The 20,933-nt window shown below is 35.7% G+C and overlaps 2 protein-coding genes across 2 annotated transcripts in view; both read right to left on the reverse strand.

Annotated features, from left to right (window-relative positions):
* Positions 1-2,817: 2,817 nt before the first annotated feature.
* Positions 2,818-17,575, reverse strand: itih3a.1 (inter-alpha-trypsin inhibitor heavy chain 3a, tandem duplicate 1). Its single transcript, XM_016500581.1, has 22 exons — positions 17,426-17,575; positions 16,350-16,382; positions 15,657-15,680; positions 14,667-14,821; positions 14,460-14,564; positions 14,210-14,372; positions 13,190-13,300; positions 12,906-13,034; positions 12,273-12,389; positions 12,008-12,176; positions 11,576-11,701; positions 10,435-10,616; positions 9,692-9,880; positions 9,130-9,269; positions 8,770-8,927; positions 8,623-8,649; positions 8,095-8,148; positions 7,885-7,998; positions 5,691-5,892; positions 5,388-5,560; positions 3,131-3,242; positions 2,818-3,055 (listed from the first exon to the last, which is right to left on the reverse strand). Exons 1-22 carry the CDS (start codon positions 17,519-17,521, stop codon positions 2,917-2,919), a joined length of 2,718 nt encoding a protein of 905 aa, XP_016356067.1. The 5' UTR covers positions 17,522-17,575; the 3' UTR covers positions 2,818-2,916.
* A 215-nt stretch (positions 17,576-17,790) lies between these two features.
* Positions 17,791-20,933, reverse strand: part of itih3a.2 (inter-alpha-trypsin inhibitor heavy chain 3a, tandem duplicate 2) — an 18,151-nt gene continuing 15,008 nt past the window's right edge. Inside the window, exons 14-20 of the mRNA XM_016500583.1 lie at positions 20,467-20,493; positions 20,256-20,348; positions 20,038-20,151; positions 19,739-19,940; positions 19,423-19,595; positions 18,228-18,339; positions 17,791-18,131 (exon numbers count right to left, since the gene is read on the reverse strand). Coding sequence (XP_016356069.1) covers positions 17,993-18,131; positions 18,228-18,339; positions 19,423-19,595; positions 19,739-19,940; positions 20,038-20,151; positions 20,256-20,348; positions 20,467-20,493 — 860 coding nt within the window. The 3' untranslated portion in view covers positions 17,791-17,992. The remainder of the gene's footprint in view (positions 18,132-18,227; positions 18,340-19,422; positions 19,596-19,738; positions 19,941-20,037; positions 20,152-20,255; positions 20,349-20,466; positions 20,494-20,933) is intronic.

A 20,933-nucleotide genomic window follows, 5' to 3' on the forward strand; every position in this document is an offset into this window, starting at 1 on the left:
TTCTATTTGTTCAGGTCAATTATGAACAATAGGTAAAATTGAACTGTTAGTGAAAACTTGAGAGAATTGGGTGCTGCAAATATTTGAATGGCCCCTCCCCTTTGAGTGGCCCCTCCCCTAATGTAACAGTCATTATATAGATCAGTGGTTCAGACAGGTTTTTGTTTTCAGACACAATTTGGTTTGCTAATTTGTATTTTATCTTCCAAAAAATAAAATAAAATAAAATAAATGCACGGAGTGGAATATACAGTATTGAAAACCTTCGAAACATCGAATTCTGATGACACCCGCTGGTCAAAGATATCGAGGATGCATTGAGTGCAGACCTCGAGCCATTAGAAATCCCAGAAGACACTGCGGCCGGCCGGTGTACGGAAGCCTGCAATCTATAAAATCGCTCTCGCAAATACTTGACGGCTCTTGAAAGTAAACATTTCTCATTTTGTTTTGCTTAATTTTAATAAAGTTATTAGATCCGGAGAAAGTCTGCAGTATTTTTATTGGCATATTAAAATGAATCTTAACATAGTCACAGTTAAACATATAACGCTGTAAAATAGCATTTGTTTGTAATGTTATGTTATATTTATTGTTCATTGGCCGTTGCTTATGCTGTGACTACACTCTTAAAAAAAAAGGTGCTTCAAAAGGTTCTTCAAGCGATGCCATAGAAGAACCATTTCCCTTTCAAGGGAACTTCGAACTGCGTCCTCTAGGGGTCGCTCATAAGGGTGCGTTCTGTGTCCTCGCGTCGTTCCGAGTTCGTTCTTCCAAGGAAGTTTGGCAAGACCGGTCTCCACGAGAACGCAAGTCCGTTCTTTGCATTCTTGGAATTGAGAAACAGCCAATATCTCTGTCTATCGTCGACACATGATTCGACGCAACCCAGCATGGGGAGGTTATCGCGGGGCCCCCCAACACGCGGGCCCCCCCAGCAGTGCGTGCCCGTCCGCTACGCCACTGCCACCAGACAGGTTAGGAAATAATTTTGGGTGTCAAAGATTAAAATCTATGTAAATAGTTCAGTAGATTTATTAATAAACTTGTATTTAAAAAAAAGTCTGCATTTAGGAATTCATTGTTTTTGTTTCCTAAAGTTTAATCAGTTTACAAAGAAATCTGTGGTCTCCAAAACACTTGAAGATACACCCTAATGATATTTTGGAACCATATTTGTCAAGTTTCAAGACATGGCTGGATGTATAGCTGTCCAATTAAATTAAGATTTAAATGAATATTATAATTAATAGAATACAAAGAATACTTCCCCACAGACACACTTAATAACTCTAATGAATGACTATATTTACTTAGTTGTCACACCACAGAATTATGTAAAATGAAATTGTGAAGGCAATAAAAGGTGTCCAGCTGTTCATGTTTTGAGCTCTAGACTAATGTTTAAATGGCTGTACTCATGGGCTGTGTGCTTTTCTGACTGTATCTAATGAGAAGCTGTGGTCACTGTGAGCACAGGGAGCCACTGACTGCAAGCTTGTAAAGCTGAGAGAATGATCCGCTTCACTGACGACACACAGATCAAGCACTCACTTACATGAACATCTGCTCCTTAATTTGGCCAAGAACATGTTTACTGAGATCTGACGTTTGTGAGAGGAGTGTTTCTTATACACCATTCAGACTTAGTTTCCTTTGAATCATTTGCCACAGTTTAGTCATCATTTTAGTTTGTGTTAGTGGCTAGATTAGTGTTGTCTTCAAAGTGTTTTTTTTTGTTCATTTTGTATTTATGTTAGTTCTGTGTGTGTGAGTGACTGTCAGGTGTCTTTGTAAGGTATCATGTTTATTTGTGGTAAAGTTTTTTTTTTTTTATGCTAGCTTTAAGGGCTTTGTTAGCTTTGAGTTATGTGATCTTCCCTGGAAAAATCTGTCAACTGCAGTCATACAAAATGAGCCAAATGTATTTTTATTATAAAAATTGTGAGGATTGTTGATGAGGACTAGCACCAGCAATATAAACATTGCACAAGTTTTCCTTTCACTATTGATGATAGTTTTTAATATTTTAGTTTTAATTGATTTTGAATAGTATAGAATTTTATATTTGACATTATTATTATCATTAACTCTGTATTGACATTAATGCTCTACTTCCAAATTCATAAAGGAAATGACAAAAGTATCCAGTACAGGGTCATTTAATTTCACATTGCATTTATATTTCAATCTTTTGTTTGCTAATTTAATCATTTTCAGTTTCATGTTTAAATGTATATCTGCAATTGCATGTTTTAAGTTTCAAGCAGTGTTGTCATTATACTAGTATTTCTGACTTAGAAAATTCTTGAAAATTCAAAACCATTTAAAAATAAAATCAGTATCTTCTCATATATCCTTATGTCTGCTCTGAGGTAAGTTATATAATAATAACAATAATATTTCTAAGACTCAGAAATATATCACTATTGTAATAAAACAAGTAGTATTATGTATTTACTGTACTCATTATTTTGCTTTACACTCTGTATTAAAATTACAATACTTATGTTTAATAATTACCTTCACTTGAAAGAGTTAGACCCTCAAGCTTTTATTTGGGTGGAAAGTTTATACACATCTATAGTGCAATGCTGTAATAATCTCTCCACAAATTATTGGAAATTATGCGAATGTGACAAAGCATAAGTGGCGCACGTTGAAAATGCTTGTTAAACTCACTGCACATTCAGAGATTGAGTGTCCTGCATTTACCTGCAAGACACTGTATTGATGCATTGAGTATTTAAAATCAATATTTTGACAACACTAGTTCTATGTAAAGACTAATGGCTTGATCATTTTGATGATAACATGTTCATATTTTCATCTCTCAAGTCTTTCTTTTATTAACTGTTTGATTACAACTGTATTAGTCATTACAGTCATTGTTTTGTCTGGCTTTCAGGCTCACTGTTAGATTGTCTTGAAGAGACCGGAGACGATGTAGTCTGTGTGAACTCCATCGAGGAGCCCGGTGCCGTTATTGTGAATAAACCAGCAGGGCACTTTTTCTCCGTTCTTCACATCCTGTCTGAAATCTTTCTGCCAACCCCTGTTGACACAGAAGAACGCAGTTTAAGGTAACATCGACCTTTCATGTGCAAACTGTGTAGTGTCTTAAATTCACCTGGTAACTACAAGCTCGTGTTCCTTCACAAACATTATGGCATCTGGTTTGTTTGGATCCTTTCCTGGAAACGGTTCACTTACTTCAAACTCCAATCCATGGTAGAACTGACCTAAAGAGAGTTGAACACAGTTCAGAGCACAACTATCACAGACTGTGCTGCTTAATAATAATGCACTGTAAAAGCAATATTTCAAACTCATCAAGAGTTACGTTGACAGCATTTGTGACTTAATGTTGATAACCACAAAAACGTTTCCACTTGTCCATCCTTTGGGTTACGGTGGGAGACACATTGACCAATTTGTAAACGTTAAAATACTCCGTTTCTGATGTAAAAAACATGAAACAAAATCACTTAATCTTTTCTGTGTAAAGTTATATCCAGTTTTATAGACGTGTTGCCATGAGAACCAAACCCTACAATACCATAAAGCCTAAAACAACTGCAAAACCAATTAAACAGCATTAGAACTCAAATAATAAACATGCTTTAACAGAACAAACAATGTAAGTGCTTTTATAAAATCATAAGCTTCATATTTGTGATTTTTAAATCTTCCAAAAATCGGCCCAATTCACTTCCATTGTAAGTGCTTCGCTGTAGCCTTGATTTAGATTTTTGTTTTTAAAGAAGAGAAGGGATGTGTTGAAATAATTTTTGTGGTTTTTAACATTATACCAGAGTAGGTGGAGCTTAGCCTGCACTGAACCTGGAATATTCCTCTGGGGCTCTTTGGTCGGACCTGACTGAAAAAAAAAATTGTTTTGAAATTTAGTTTTTTTACTTTATCGGAGTGGGATGACACTTGGTGATTTTTTTGTCGCATTAGCTATGTGAACAAAAAATCGTGGACATGATTTGGATATGCTAAAGGGTCAAAAAAAAAGAAGTAACATTTGGTACCTTCGCAGTCAAAAATGCCATTGGCAAAAAATATAGCTCATACAAATTAAATACACTACCAGTCAAAAGTTTATGAACAGTAAGACTTTAAATGTTTTTTTTTTTTTAAAGAAGTCTCATCTGCTCATCAAGCCTGCATTTATTTGATCCAAAATACAGCAGAAGCAGTAATATTGTGAAATATTTTTACTATCTAAAACTACTGCTTTCTGTTTTAATATATTTTAAAAGGTAATTTATTTCTGTGATCAAAGCTGAATTTTCAGCATCATTACTCCAGTCTTCAGTGTCACATGATCTTTCAGAAATCATTCTAATATGCTGATTTGCTGTTCAAGAAACATTTATTATTATTATTATTATTATCAATATTTAAAACGGTTGAGTAAATTTTTTTTCAGGATTCTTTGATGAATAGAAAGATCCAATCTTCTATCGGAGAAACGATAGAAATGAATACTTTTATTTAGCAAGGATGCTTTAAATTGATCGAAAATGATGATTACGACATTTATAATATTACAAAAGATTTCTATTTCAGATAAATGCTGTTCTTCTGAACTTTCTATTCATCAAAGAAACCTGAAAAAATTCTACTCCGCTGTTTTCAACATAATAATAATTATAATAAATGTTTTTGAGCAGAAAGTCAGAATATTAGAATGATTTCTAAAGAATCATGTAACTGGAGTAATGATGCTAAAAATTCAGCGTTGAAATCACAGGAATAAATTACATTTTAAAGCATATTCAAATAGAAAACAGCTATTTTAAATAGTAAAAATATTTCAAACTTTTACTGTTTTTGCTGTACTTTGGATCAAATAAATGTAGGCTTGGTGAGCAGAAAACACTTCTTTAAAAACATCTGGTAACACTTTATTTTAGGGTCTCTTAACTAGTTGGTTATTATTAGCATGCATATATTAGTCATTTATTAGTACTAATTAAGCACAAATTAATGCCTTATTCTACATGACCTTATTCTACAACCCTAATCCTACCCAATACCTAAACTTAACTAGTACCTTACTAACTATTAATAAGCAGCAAATTAGGAATTTATTGAGGGAAAAGTCGTAGTTAATATTGAATAAGTGTTCCCTACTCTAAAGTGTTACCAAACATCTTAATCTTTACTGTGCAAAAAACGTTTGACTGATAGTGTAAATATTGCATAGTATCATAAAATTCAAAATAATAATCAAAAAAGAAGAAAAAAAAGTTACATTTCAAGGCTTCAGTCACTTTTGACCGCAGAGATATCAAGTGTGACCCAAAAAATGAAGAGGCCCAGAGGGTTAACATCACATACTGTATATAGTGTGGTAAGTTCTTCAGACATTTTACCAAGCAGGCCGTGGACATTGCTTGAAAAGAGGTGACTGTCCAAGGTGTAGAACCCGAGGTAGTCTTGATGATACGGGTGTTTCTGCCAGACTTTGTGCAGGATAATAAGAAACTTGACTGAGTTCCTTAGGGTCACCGTTAAACTGCGATCTTTGATCACCTGCAGATCCATGCTGGAGAAAGAAGGACAACGTTCTGTCAGGACGATGAGTCTTTCCCCTGTTCCCTTTTGAAATGGTTATTTCAGTTAGCTCATAATGACGTAATAGGAATAAAGTGAAACAATGATATCCTGCATCTTACTTGGGCCCTTTAACTTTTGCAGTATCAGTCCAGAAGAATTTTGCCTGTTTTCCCTTTTCAGAGACTAAGATCTCATTTGTGCTCACCATCAATCTGATACCAAACTTCTCATGAATAATCCCAAAGCGGCCAAAATAGGTATGCATCTTGTTTCCTGGGATGACTTTCTTATCTCCAATGGTTTGGCCATTGACCACAATACCTGTGGAACACCACCATATGTGTGATTTCAAATACAAGTCATTATAAGCCATTTATAAGCTATTTATAAGTTGGTTTCTCTGAAATGTTTAGGCACAACATTCCAAAATTCACAACTTCTTGTTTCAATAGAAATGGGAATCTTATTTCCAATTGAAATGTGAAAAACAAATATAAAATATAAAAACAACTTACAAAGCCAGCAAACTGATCTACTATTTAAGCTTCTTCTTTTTCTTCTGAGGCTAAATTTGGATTTCCTCCTAGAGTTTTCAAGCTATAACCACCAAACGTGGATCAGACCTGCAGACCGGTCTGACTCGGGTTGCTGTATCTTTTCTAACTGATCTGACCTATGGTTTTCACTCACTCTAAACTGTAATAGAAGGGCTAATATCATAAGAATGCACAAAACTTTACTGTGAAGGATAGAATGATTATCTCCCTGCTTTGCTTTATAAGAAATATTTCAGTGTTTAGAGTTCCTAATGTCCTGTACTGTCAAATTCTGTATAGTACTACTACTCATAATTTTAACACCAGGCATGCATCAAAAGGATGTTTTTTACTTCCTGTTCCCTGCAAAGCAATGGACTGTGATGTATAGAGGAATACAAATATGGAATGGTTTGTCATAGGATATGACACATTTTTTAACACATAAAATGAGTTTTAAAAAATCTTTGAAAAAAATATTTAATGGCACAATATATAGTAAATTGTTGATTTGGATATTTTGAATGAATTTTGGGTTTGTATGTTTTATTGTTGTTGATTAATGTAGTTTTGTATTTTTTACTTGTTGGGACCCCAAAAAGAGTAGCCACTACCTAGGTAGTGGCTAATGGGGATAAAAATAAACAAATGTTAGCAACATGCTAAATCGTGTTAAAACATGTTCACAATGTGTTAAAACATGCTAACAATGTGCTAAATCATGCTAGCAACATGCTAAAACATGTTAAAACATGGAAGCAATGTGATAAATAATCATGTTATAACATGGTGGCAACATGCTAAATCACTTTAACAATATGGTAAAACATGTTAAAACATGGAAGCAATGTGATAAATAATCATGTTATAACATGGTGGCAACATGCTAAATCACTTTAACAATATGGTAAAACATGTTAAAACATGGTAGCAATGTGATAAATCATACTAACCACATGGTAAAACATGCTTAATCATGCTAGCATCATGATAAAACATGTTAAAACATGGTAGCAATGGGATAAATCATGTTAACAACATGGTAAAGCATTATAAAACATGGTAGTAATGTCATAAATCATGCTAGCAACATGCTAAAACATGTTAAAACATGGAAGCAATGTGATAAATAATCATGTTATAACATGGTGGCAACATGCTAAATCACGCTTACAATATGGTAAAACGTTAAAACATGGTAGCAATGTGATAAATCATACTAACCACATGTTAAAATATGCTAAATCATGCTAGCATTATGATAAAACATGTTTAAACATGGTACCAATGTGATAAATCATGTTAACAACATGGTAAAACATGCTAAAACGTGGCAGTAATGTAATAAATCATGCTGACAACATGCTAAAACATGCTTAATAATGCTAATGACATTATAAAACATGTTAAAACGTGGTAGCAACGTGATAAATCATGCCAACAACATGGTAAAATATGTTCAAACATGCTGACGTGTTAAATCATACTAACAACCTCTTAAAACATTCTAGCAATGTGCTAATCATTCTAATTTTCAGGCTTCAAGCATTTCAAAGTTATTTCAAACTTTTAAACAAGGCTTTGTCAAGCCAGCATCAAAGTTTGTTTACAAACTTTACTCATCTAGTTAAATCTATCATCCTGTTGGATTGAATGAATCTGCTATGTCAGTAGGGGCAACCGTTATTTTCATGTTTGCCTATGTTCTTGTGAAGCTATGCCTATAATGTTGAATACCACTGGACCTTTCTGATGAAATATAGCAAGTTGTTCTCACCTGTAAGTGGGTCTCTAACAAGGTTGAAGATGGTACCAGGTTTGTCATCAATGTTGAAGCACAGAGCATCATTCTGATCGGGCAGCTCAATGATGAAATGTGGATCTCCATCAACTGTTACATTGGCAAATTGTTAGAACAGCACTGCTGATGTGACTTATGAAGCTTTACCTACCTTTCACATTGCTAGTGCATAGAGTTTATATTTACCATAATATATGGCTGCAGAGTACTTCGGGTAGCTGGCCGCTACGGCTGTGTAACCTGCAAATAAGACAATGATTGAACTAAAATAAATGCAACGGAATAGCTCATTTGGTTTGACATAATGTCAAATATGAAAAAAGTAAATGAAACTCTCATTCACATTACTTCGTTAAGTCGTGACGTATCGAATACTGTTTCCAGGTACAAATCTCAAGTAGGAATTCTACCTCAACAGCCATTCATGAGCACTATTCATTTATAGTGCACCTTAAAGCTAAGCTACATTCTCCCTGGGTCACGGCGTCAAGGACACTACTATTTTAACGATTTATAATACGTTAATCACTGTCTGGCCAACTAAGATTTTGTTATGAAGATAAAGATTGGGATCATGAGTTTTGGTAATAGTAAGGCGGCGTGTTCATGAATTAGCAAATTTATCGTTTGCTTTTGGATCTTAGGAGCAAAAACTGGGACCTGTGACTTCACACTTTAATAACCAGATTAATACGTGCCAGTGTAACGGCTTACCATATTTTTGGACTTTTCCTCGTTCCTCTGTGAGTCAATGTTGATAAAAAGAGTGAGTGTCATATAGCTGGTTAAACGTAAAGTTTAAAAAAAAAAAAATTTATTTTCCATTTCCACGAGTTCTTGCAAACTTCAGTTTAGTCATACCTTCAGTCAGCTTGTCAGCAATAAACATGTCATTTTTGGTCTCATCTTCAGGTTTAGTGACGACCATGGAGGTAAGCGGTGTAACAAAGTTGTACTTTAACGAAAGGCGCAGAGCTTCGTCAGTGGCATTTCCTTTCTCCTCTGGTGTACCCTTGTCTCTGTCAGAAAATATTTTGTATTATAATTGGATTTGATTCAAATCTTTTGGTTAAAAGAATATGAATGAATTCAGACCCAATTAAAATCAGTCAAATTAATTCAGGCAAATTATATTTATACTAGTCATTTTCACATTGAATTAAAACTATGTAGAGGACTATTTATCCTTGAAAGTTTTAGATCAAGCTTTTTCAAACAGACTTCTTATCCAGTAGCTCCTGGATGGTCAGATACGCCCAGAGACGCTCAGTAAAGTCCCGAAAGATATACTCTTCATCAGGAAATATGGTTTCCCACTTCTGAGTATTTGCTTGACCTTTCAGCTCAAAGTTATTTTCGAACTGTTCCGAAACAAACAAAGTGGGATTAGATTTACAAGTCCCCAAAACCAATGATGTAAATTCACTAAGAATGATTTTACACAACTGAACAATATTAATGGATTCACTGGTGATGTAATTTTTCTATTGTTAAAATACTCTCTCTTATCCAGCTTAACATGCAGCAGCAACTGGAAGTAAGGCTGATATGGCAACAATGGCTCAACCAATGGTGTGAGTTTGGGGCGGAGCTATCTGTTTGACCAACCAATGGCTAGAGGCACAGAAATGACACTAAATTATTTGTAATCCTAAAGGCATTTAATTTAATTAATTAATTATTTTTTTTCTTTCACACTGACCAATGTCCACATTTATAATTGCTTATCAATACTGGAGCTATGAACTATGATTATGTGTGACATGATAGAGTAGTTACTCACCCCTTGTGCGAACACTTCAATTGCGAAGTTGTCTATTTCATTTAAGTCATTAAGTCGGCCAGCGACCATGATCTCAGAGCCGTTGAATAGCTGTTTAAAGTGGCTTCTTGTCAGTGAGTTAACCGTGTTGTCTGGATAGTGAAACTGCACGTCTGAGAGTAGAGGACTTGACACTTCTTCATAAAATCCCTTGGTAACAAATCATTAGCAAACCATTAGCAGTATTTTCTTGAAAGACAGCATTACTAAAAAGATCAACATATTATTTAAAGTATAATCACAATTACACTAGATCATTACCAGGATTGGTTATGGATGTACATTTCCCAATTCAATTCCAATTCACAAGGTTTTGAGTTGATTTAATCATTTAATTTAATTTAATCATTACACCTGGGTATATTTCTATGGAAGTTTGTTTCCTCCATGGGATTTATCAAATTTTTTTTCTCACAATTGTGAGGAAAAAAAGCAGAGTTGCGCTATGTTAACTCGCAGTTGCAGGTTTATAACTTTTTTTCTCAGAATAGTGAGGGAAAAAGTCACAATTACCCCATTTTGTTCATTGTGCGTGTGTGTGTGTGTTTTATCCCACAGCTGAAACAGGCTTCTATATTTCAGTTATAATGTCCATTTTGTTTTTTGAAATTCTCTGTCAGCTATTCTGTAAATTATTACTATAAATAAATTACTTCGCTCATTTACAAGGAATCAATATTTTGCAAAGACCTCAGTTTCGCTACCTTTAGCTGAAGTGGGGCATCCGAGTCCTCATAAATCCTGCGAACCAAGCCATTGTTCTGCTTGCTCAAAGTATCCAAAAATCCATAGTTTGCATCGTTACCAAAAGCCAAACTGAACAGAGTGATATTCCCATCAATGGTGTGACGAATGTTCTCTTGGATCTCAGGAAGAGTTCTCGGATCTAAAAATGAATAAGATTTATGATTCCATCACAGACAACAACAAAAAGTACAACAGCCATGAATAACTGATAGATTAATTAAGTCTGCTCTTGAGCTAAACCTTTCTGAGTTCTCGTTGGTGTTCTTTAATAAGATAATGGAAATGACACTAGGGCTGTTTCCTGTATGTTTCTTTAGGGATACTTCTAGGCAACGTTTTTCCTTAAAGGGGTCATATGATGCCCATTTTCCACAAGTTGATATGATTCTTTAGGGTCTTAATGAAAAGTCTAACATAGTTTGGTTAAAATTTCTCAATGGTAGTGTAAAAACCCCTTTTTTTAACATTCATCGTGAAACTTGCTAATTAGCACATTATTAGGAAAGGTGATTTGCAAAGATTCATTACAAAACATTATACTCCTTCTGTAGATGAGGCTGGATCATGAATGATTCGCGCGAACATAGACACATTTAGGCAGATCTGGGGTGCATGCCCTTCAGAAACAAACGAAATCCACTGCGAGTTCAGCGGCTCAGATGTCAGGAGTAAATGACGACTGCTATGTTCATTATTACATCCAACAACAGAACACCTCAATCGCTTAGGAGCCATTCTTGTCTACATCTGCTCCGGCGGTGAAACAATGGCGGACTGATGACAGCTCACTCAGGGCGGGTCTAAGGTAAGACGCCAGTCCAGTCTGTTCTGAAACGCTACTGTCAATCAAACTATCGTGGGAGGGGCCTGTCTCTGTGACGTCACACAGACAGGCATCTGAGATCGGCTCGATTTGAGAAAGGGGTAAAGATTTGAGCAGATTAAAAAAAAAAACACTGGGTGGATTTTTATAATTATAGGGTGGTTGTGTACACACACTGCCAACACACATTTCAGTTCAAACAACTTGTAAAAGTGCATGTAGCATCCTATGACCCCTTTAAGGAAAATCATGCAAAGTATAAGGTTGTTACATACAAGTGTTTGGTTCCCCATCGGTCAGCAAAATGATCATCAGTACTATGTTCTTTGGGGCTGTATCGTTACGCTGCTCTTCATACAACATCTTCACACCATGCATGACAGCATCATGCAATTCAGTACCTGTGGCAAAAACAAAAGTGATCATGTGACAATTTTTGGTATTTGATTACTGATAAATTAAAAAAAAAGTTATTTTGTCATAACTTGCTAGTAAACACGTTATGTCTGCTTACTGTAAACTACACTGAGTGACTTTTGCTGTGCTCATTGCATAGGAGCTTTGGGGATTCTTTCACCAATTTTCAAAAGGAGGAATTCATGTGTTTTGCTTTATATAATATTTCCTTGTGGATTGTATACAGTTAATCATTTATAATTTGTTCAGTGTTAATTTCACTTCCTTGTATATTTCATATTCATACTTACCAGCAATAACTTCAATTGTTTTGACATATTCCTGGGCTGCTTTCACATTTTCCGGTGTTGCTTTGCTTAAATGTGGCCGCCATACAACAAAGGTGGTTGAAAATACAATGATGGCAAAGTAGTCCTCCTCTGGGAGTTCACCCAGAATGGTCACTAGAGCCTCTTTAGTCTCATTTTAACAACAAACAGACCAAAGTATGTCCAAAGTACTGACAATATGAAATTGAAAACAGTCTTTTCTCATTTAACAGACATCATAACTCACCTGTGCCATTTTATTTCCCACCATAGAGTAGCTGTTGTCTATCACAAAAACGACCATTTTTGGTACTCTTGGAAGATTAGCCGGTGCGAAAAAATGCACAAAGTATCCGTTTACAATCTGTAGATGATAAAAATGTTATTTACGTCGTACTCTTTGTGCTTTTCCAATAAATAATTTGTAGAATGGTTGAACAAATTCAAACATTAACATATAGTGAAAGTGACGTGACATGTGGCCAAGTATGGTGACCCATACTCGGAATTAGTGCTCTGCATTTATCCCATCCAAAGTGCACACACACAGCAGTGAACACACACCCGGAGCAGTGGGCAGCCATTTATGCTGCGGCGCCCGGGGAGCAGTTGGGGGTTCGGTGCCTTGCTCAAGGGCACCTCAGTCGTGGTATTGAAGGTGGGAGAGAGCGCTGTACATTCACTCCCCCCACCTACAATCCCTGCCAGTACGAGACTCGAACCCGCAACCTTTAGGTTACGAGTCCGACTCTCTAACCATTAGGCCACGACTTCCCCAAATCAGCATGTTAACTAGCAGACCACAGAAAAGCATTCTTTTCATTTGTTAATTTGTCATGTCTTTATCAGGCATGTCTTTATCATCCTAATGATATCTGACCTGGATATCACCGATGTCATGAGCACGGTTGACATCATACTTAATGAAGAAATCTCCATCGATGAGTGTCCCGTCACACTCGGTGCATTTCCTCTGTTGATCCAGTGTTGGAGAGAAGGACACATGAGCCTGAACAAAGATCAAATTGTTATCATTATCATCACCATTATTATTCTCTAACGGAGATCCTTCTTAGTTACTAGCATTATTTAGCATACTAATAGTGCTTTATACTGGTATATTGTAAGTGGTATCCGTCCATGCAAAGATAGTTGAATCGTCACCTTCTTGTCAGTGACAGTTTTCTCCACTAGAGGAAGCAGTTCATTGGTGATGAATGTACCGTAGGCGTCCACAAACGCAATTCCCTGAGGTTCATAAATGTCTGCTACAATCTGTGGGTGGGAGACAAGACAGATTATGGTTATTTTATTTACTTTTTTTTTTTTTATTTAATATGCACAATATGAATTCAAGCCAACAAGTAATTCATTGTTTTAATAAGAGGTGTTCATAGTATGAGAGTAATTATTACTGTTAAAATTCTAAATATTGTTATATTTTTTATTGAGGAAAGATGTTTTAACAAAGACATGCATTATAGATCTACACAGTATATAATCATATAGATAGCTCATGTCCATGAACTTTGTACATTTTTACATTTTGAAAGGAATAGTTCACCCAAAAATGAAAATTTGCTGAAAATTCTCAGCCTCAGACCATCCAAGATGTAGATGAGTTTATTTCTTCATCAGAACAGATTTGGAGAAATTCAGCATTGCATCACTTGCTCACCAATGGATCCTCTGCAGTGAATGGGTGCCGTCAGAATGAGAGTCCGAACAGCTGAAATCAATTTACGTATCGTGAGGAGAAAAGCTGCTTGTTTCTAATAAATAAATCCATCAAGAGGTTTTTAACTTCAGACCATTGCTTCTGGCTAAAATACTGTCCATAATATTGCTTTCTCAAGTGTATCAGCTGACTCTCATTCTGACGGCACCCATTCACTGCAGAGGATCCATTGCATAGCAAGTGATGTAATGCTGAATTTGTCCAAATCTGTTCCAATGACGAAACAAACTCATCTACATCTTGGATGGCCTGACGGAGAGTAAATAGTTACATTTTGGGTGAACTATTCTTTTACCATAAAGATTTTAAGTTGAAATTTTAATGTAAAAATTAAAATACCACCATTCATTTTTTCACCTTTTTCACATATTGACAAATGATTTTTTTTAATTAAATGTGGCTTCTCAATTATGATGTTATAAAATCTGCTGTGGTTAATAATGAACCTCAAAGTGCTGGATCAGCTGTTTGGGTTTGACTCTGATCATGAGCTCATATTTGCCAAAATGTCGCTGAAGAAGTTCCTCATGGGTGAGAATAAATATAACACTGCTGTCTGCTGCGACATTCACAGTAACAGAAAACTTCTCCATTTTTCTACCCGAAGCCCTGGAACACCAGAACACCAGATAGTTAGTTGTACATTAACCACAAACAGTTTAAAGTTCACTTGACTTCCTGTTTTCCTCTTCTCACTTGACTAAACCAGCAGTCTGGCCAGATGACACGGCCTTCTGATACTGCTGCTTGGCCTGCTCTTTTTCTTTCACCACACCTGTGTATGTCTTGCCATCAATCTCCCTGAAAATCCAAAAAAAAAAAACAACAAAAAAAATGTCACAACATGCTGCAATCATTTCCGAAACTTGACTTTTAAACTCAATCAGATGGAAAAGGACTGACATGCTGAAGTTGGTGATGAAGGAGGTCTTGGGTAACTCCACCTCAAAAGACACTTCTTGTGAGACGTTGGCCTTATTGAGAGCTTTAGTGGTCATGACAGTGTGGGCGAAACGTGATGTCACCTTACAGTCCACCTTAATGCGCTGCACCTCAATCTGAAAGACAGAGAATAAAAACATACAGAGGCAAATAAAGAGTGTCACTGATCTATTGCTGTCTAAATGATATGTAAAAATTTGGTTACACTTTACATTAAGGTGTCCTTGTTACAGTGTAATTATACATTTAAGTACTAATTAATATTAATGAACTACATGTTCTATATGGTTAAGATTAGGGTTTGGCTTAGGGTAATATTAATGAACTACACGTTCTATATGCTTAAGATTAGGGTTTCGCTTAGGGTTACTTGCATGTAATTATGCATAATTTATTGTTATTATAATAGTAAGTACATGTAAAATATGTAACAAGAACACCTTAAAATAAAGTGTTACCAAAACGTCTTATAGTAACAAAATCATTTTCAAACCTTTTCAAAACCTGCAAAGTTTTGGAACGCTCAAGCTCAATAAATCATTAATCCTCCACAACACTTTTAGTGAAAGGGTAAAATATGACAAACATTTTGCAGCCGTGATTACTTCTATTGACTTAGACTGTGGTCATTTCAGGACAGAGGTTGAGCTTGTTAAGATCAGCGTCAAATACAGTACGTCAAACAACCAATCATTTAAATTAACTCATTTTATTCAGGTAAAATATATTAATATGAATTAAAACACATTTAAATGTGTTTACATTTATAATACATATATTTAATAAAATAAAAAAATATGTTTAAATGAACTAAATCGTTAGCCAACAAGTTTTTTAAGGATCAGATAAGGTAAAACTAACCCAAGAATCGCCCATATTAATTTCTAATAAACTTTTAAATCACAACGTCTTGACAGACAAACTTGTGTGAAATGTAACTAGAGTTCCCACCTCACCACTGCTCACACTTCGCTTCTGTAAGGAAACAATGGAAGATTTTTTTAGATGGCGACAAGATTTAGATGTAAAAAGATTGCGTGTATTAAAGCTAACCGACAAAAATAGCCCGTGTTGCATATTATTTGACACTTTTCTAATTCTTAAATATAATTTCAATACTGTTCATCAGTGGTTTTCAACCATTTTGACTTGAAAGGTCTCCGTGTGAGTTTTTTTGTTTAATATACATATATTAACCTAAAGGGATAGTTCACCCAAAAATTTAAATTTTGTCATCATTTACTCATGTAACACCCTCATGTTGTTCCAAACCTATATAAGATTCTTTCTTATGTTGAACATAAAAGAAGATATTTTGAAGAGTGCTGGTAATCAAACAATTGATGGTCCCCATGATATTATTTTTTTTACCTACTATGGAAGTCAGTGGGGACCAACATCTGTTTGGTTCTTCAAAATTCTTCTTTTGTGTTTAGCATAAGTTAACTTATACAGGTTTGGAACAATATGAGGGTGAGTAAATGATGGCAAACGTTTCATTTTTGGGTGAACCATTCCTTTAAGTATCAGGTCCCCTTGGAAGTTTGCTGAGGTCCCCCAGAGGGCCCTGGCCCCCTTGGTTGAGAACCACTGCTTTACATAATCAATTGGCATAGCAGACTTTTAGCAACATTGTTGCAATACCTTTAAGATTCTGGTCATGCTGGTATCACTGACCTGGAGGGACATAAGAGGATGCATTACTGGATTAAGACACATGCACAGATACACCCAAAAGTGGTGCTTTTGGCCTGCTTTTGGACTGGATAAGTGCCCTTTTTGCAAGATACTTATTTATTTTATACCTTAGTTTTTATTTAAATTTGGCCTGTGGCATAAATTCTTAACTATGGTGTGTCTGACACAACTGCATGTATGTTCGAATTCTGCAAGACTGTACAAGATTAGGTAATAGCCTTCCATTAAGCAAACATCAACAAATATCAGCAGGATTGCAAATGTGATATACAGTTTATACAACAGTTGAAATAAACAACAGGTTTATTATATTAACTGACCATTTCTAGACACAACACTGTCAATCTTGACTATTCTTGCTCTATTTTATCAAATAAAATAGTTCCAAACAAAACAGAAAATTTGTGTCTCCTTGAAACATAGTGGTGTTTTGGATGAATTGGGTGAGTCAATGTTTCAGTGACTCATTTATAGATTACGTGGTTACTTTGATCTTGAATGAATCAGTCTGTTTGAACAAATAGTTTGAATAAATGATTCTGCGATTCACTTATTCAGTTGGTGATTTTAGTTTACATGTAATATAATTCATTTTTCTCAATATGTTATATTTAAACATTACTCTCATAACATTATGCAGTTGTATTTGCAGTGTAATTAGATTTTGATAAATGTAAAACACTGATTTCATTTTAATGGTATAACAGCCTCATAGTTTATAGTGTAAACTGGTGTAAGTAGGTGTAAAAGTTTAACAGTATATAACTTTAGATTTATAAATAATTATGAGAGGGCTGTTTTTTTTACTTGAATACCTGCCCCCAAAATGTATGTGCAAAGCCCTGACTGTACCGATAAATCTATGATGGTTAAACTATGATGGATATTTTCCTATTTTTGATACTGTATTGACAATGAAGATATACTGTAGCTCAGAATGTTAGTGATCACTGAGTTAATGCCTATAAGCCACTTCATTAGTGCAGCAAAACATGAGTAAATGACAACAAAACCAGACCTACCCATTGCTCATTTCCCTTTGAGACGACCAGGGTCTCAAAAGACCCTGAAGGAAAACATATGCACACAAATACGCAGAATATCCACCCTGCAGACATGATGCACCGTCTACTCTATCACACTCAGGACTTTTGAACACTCTAAAACCACTGTACACTTTGTAACAGAGCAAATATTTATTTGAGTGGGAGTGGGGATTTGTGATCTTTGTTCCTAAATTATTGATCAGTACTGAACATTCGCACCATCGTATTGTTTGTGCATATATTGTTCTTGCTCAACTTTTTTTTTTTTATCGATGAATTATTGTTCATGTTGGTCTTTGGATGTAAAGATGGAGGATGGAAACACAAGACATTTTTGGACAGGCAGTTTATTTTGTAGTCACTGAATGCCAGTATAGATATATATGTAAAAAACCTACTATCATTAACAGCTTTTTAAACCAGCTTTGTCAGATTTCGCATTATATCCAAATAAACCCATCACATCTTATATACTTAAGACTAAATGAAAGCTAACATGTACTTTGTGTGTAGTGCAAAGGTCGGTTGAGTGACAGAGGTTGTCTATATTGTTTTGAAGAGACCAGAGACGATGTAGTCTGTGTGAACTCCATCGAGGAGCCCGGTGCCGTTATTGTGAATGAACCAGCAGGGCACTTCTTCTCCATTCTTCACGTCCTGTCTGAAATCTCTCTTCCAGCCCCTGGAGTTGTGTGGGATTGAATTAAAATCTGAATGAATTTTCTGTCTCTCTTGAGGTGCGAATTCAGCAATGCATTTTATGTTCGTCTTCATTCACCTGGTAACCGTGAGCTCGTTTCCTTTCACAAACATGTTGGCATCTTGTTTATCAGGGTCCTTTCCTGGAAACAAGTCACTGACTTCAAAGTTCACGCCATGGTAGAACTGACCTGCAGTAAAAAAATAGTCCAAATTAAAGAGATAGTTCACCCAAAGATGATTACCCTCAGGCCATCAAAGATGTAGTTTTTTTTAGCTGAAATCATGGTCCTTGGTGATTAATGAGTCAAAAAAAAAAAAAAAAAAGTAACACAAGCAACACAAAATTAATACCTGTGGATCCTAATGATATATTGAAGTCTTATTAAGTGAGATGATCTGTCTGTGCAAGAAACTGAACATTATCTACTACGTTATTACCTGTAATCTATAACCTCAGGTAAACCAGGAACCAGTTCTTTTGAGTGAAAGAATTCACCAAACCGAATTGAAACTTGCAATATATCATCTAGAGCCAAAGTGATGGTAGCCTTTGATTTGCAGTTTATGAATCACCAAGGACAACGGTTTCAGCTATAAATCTTCTTTACTGTTCTACTGATGAAAAGAGTCACCTGAGTCACTCAGATGGACTGAGGGTGAGTAAATGATGATTTTTGGGTGATCTATCCCTTTAAAGTCAGGATAACAGTAAATGAGCTGGGTGGTGTGAAAGTGGTGTGAGGTAGCAGGATTTTTGAAAGTTCCAAGTTCTTATACATTCAAACGTCACTCTGATACGGTTCATCATAAACATTTTCCCTACTTTTACATTTCGGTTATCTTTGCTGTCATCTGACACTAGAATTTAATCTTTAAATATGCTAATAATTTAAGTGTTCCATATAAACTATTTCAAATCTCAACTTGAATATTTTCATACTGTACAATATAATGTTGAGGTTTCCAAATTTATTTAGACAAGATAATAGAGAATTTTAATATTGGCCATTTATCAGTTATTGGTCATAGTTATTGGAGCTGAAATCTGCAGGACGGTACAGTAGCTCTCTTCAGGAACAGGTTTTGTAGAGAGTACATAGTGCACAGTGTATAGTACTTCATTTGTCACACAACTAACGAGTTGTGAAATGTTTGGAAAGACAAACAAACTTGAATGTGGGGATGATCAAAGATTCATACAGGATAATTTAAAAAGTCATAACAAAGTTGTATCTATGTACAGTTTTTCTGCTAAGAACATCTCATTTTACCAAGCAGGCCGTGGACATTGCTTGAAAAGAGGTGACTGTCCAAGGTGTAGAACCCGAGGTAGTCTTGATGATACTGGTGCATCTTCCATATTTTGTGCAGGATAATAAGAAACTTGACTGAGTTCCTTAGGGTCACCGTTAAACTGCGATCTTTGATCACCTGCAGATCCATGCTGGAGAAAGCAAAATATGGAGGATTGTGCTCAAAATCGAATTCTCATAGAAGAAGGTGAATTAAAATTCTGCCATAATTTCTTTTCTAAACCCATATGCTAAACTAAGCACTGTTTAATATAAATGTATTTATTTCACTTACTTCAGTCCTTCTAAAGTCTTGTTGTTAGTCCATGAGAATTTTGCCTGTTTTCCCCTTTCAGACACTAAGATCTCCTTTGTGCTCACCATCAATCTGATACCAAACTTCTCATTAACAATCCCAAAGCGCCCAAAATAGGTGTGCATCTTGTTACCTGGAATGACCTTCTTATCTCCAATGATCTGGCCATTCACTACAATGCCTGAATATGATTAAATATGAGAAGAAAGAGAATAAACCGAGTCACAATTACCCGCATCTAAACTTTTTTTCTTGTTTTTTTTGACAGAATGAATCACCTGTAGGTGGGTCTCTAACAAGGTTGAAGATGGTACCAGGTTTGTGATCAATGTTGAAGCACAGAGCATCGTTCTGATCTGGCAGCTCAATGATGAAGTGTGGATCTCCATCAACTCCAAGACAACAAGAGACAAACTCATGAGTAACGTCAGATATTTTTCTTTACTTTTAAAGTTCTCTTTAAAATTTATTCAAATTACAAAAAATCTCTTCTCACCAAAATAGGAGGAGATCCAATTTTGGGGTTTTAGTCCTTGGACTTGGTAAACACTGCCAGCCTTTTGAGGTGGAGCATAGAGGGCACTTATATCTTCAAGTAGTTGTGAGATAGCGATATAGAGTGTTCATTCCAGAGATTTTGTAACACAAGTAAGATAAGACACTTCTTAATGTTCACAATGATGATGTACCAGTCAAATTCCTCTTACCAGGTTCTGTTGTGTCCTCTCGCTGATCTGTGAATCAAAAGAACACATGTGTCACATGTGTGTTAATGTGTCACATTAGCCCCTCTTCAGTTGGTCACATTTTTGGGCCATCAGCATAATAATTATAAAATTTAAGCCCAAAGAACTCATAATTTGAATATTGCTTTTTCCATTGAATTATATTGTCATTGGCTTCTACAAAATACAACGGATGTGCAGTTCAACTTGTGGGAGTTGGAGGTGTATAGGTTTTTATCAGGCCACAAGGAAACAAAGGTAGGTTTACTAGGTAGGCTACTAGGCTGGTACAATGAATAGTGTGACGAGAGAGGTGGGGCCTAGAGCCGTGGGAACGGAGCGAGGCCGGTGGAGTAAATGCTAATGCGCGACACCTGCGCCACTCACCGGTCTCGAGTCCCACGGAGGAGCTCCGGAAGGATAAAAGGAGGAGTGACGACAGTGTTGGA

The sequence above is a fragment of the Sinocyclocheilus anshuiensis genome, unplaced genomic scaffold (genome assembly GCF_001515605.1).
Source record: "Sinocyclocheilus anshuiensis isolate Anshui unplaced genomic scaffold, SAMN03320099.WGS_v1.1 scaffold42, whole genome shotgun sequence".
In the NCBI taxonomy this organism is placed as follows: domain Eukaryota; kingdom Metazoa; phylum Chordata; class Actinopteri; order Cypriniformes; family Cyprinidae; genus Sinocyclocheilus; species Sinocyclocheilus anshuiensis.

Excerpts from the sequence above, each read along its gene's own strand:
- itih3a.1 (XM_016500581.1), bottom strand. The coding sequence starts at position 17,521 with ATGTCTGCAGGGTGGATATTCTGCGTATTTGTGTGCATATGTTTTCCT. Across the intron at positions 13,301-14,209 it reads AGCTGATCCAGCACTTTGAG|ATTGTAGCAGACATTTATGA; the intron begins GTTCATTATTAA and ends TCCCACCCACAG. Across the intron at positions 5,893-7,884 it reads TGTTAGAGACCCACTTACAG|GTATTGTGGTCAATGGCCAA; the intron begins GTGAGAACAACT and ends GGTGTTCCACAG.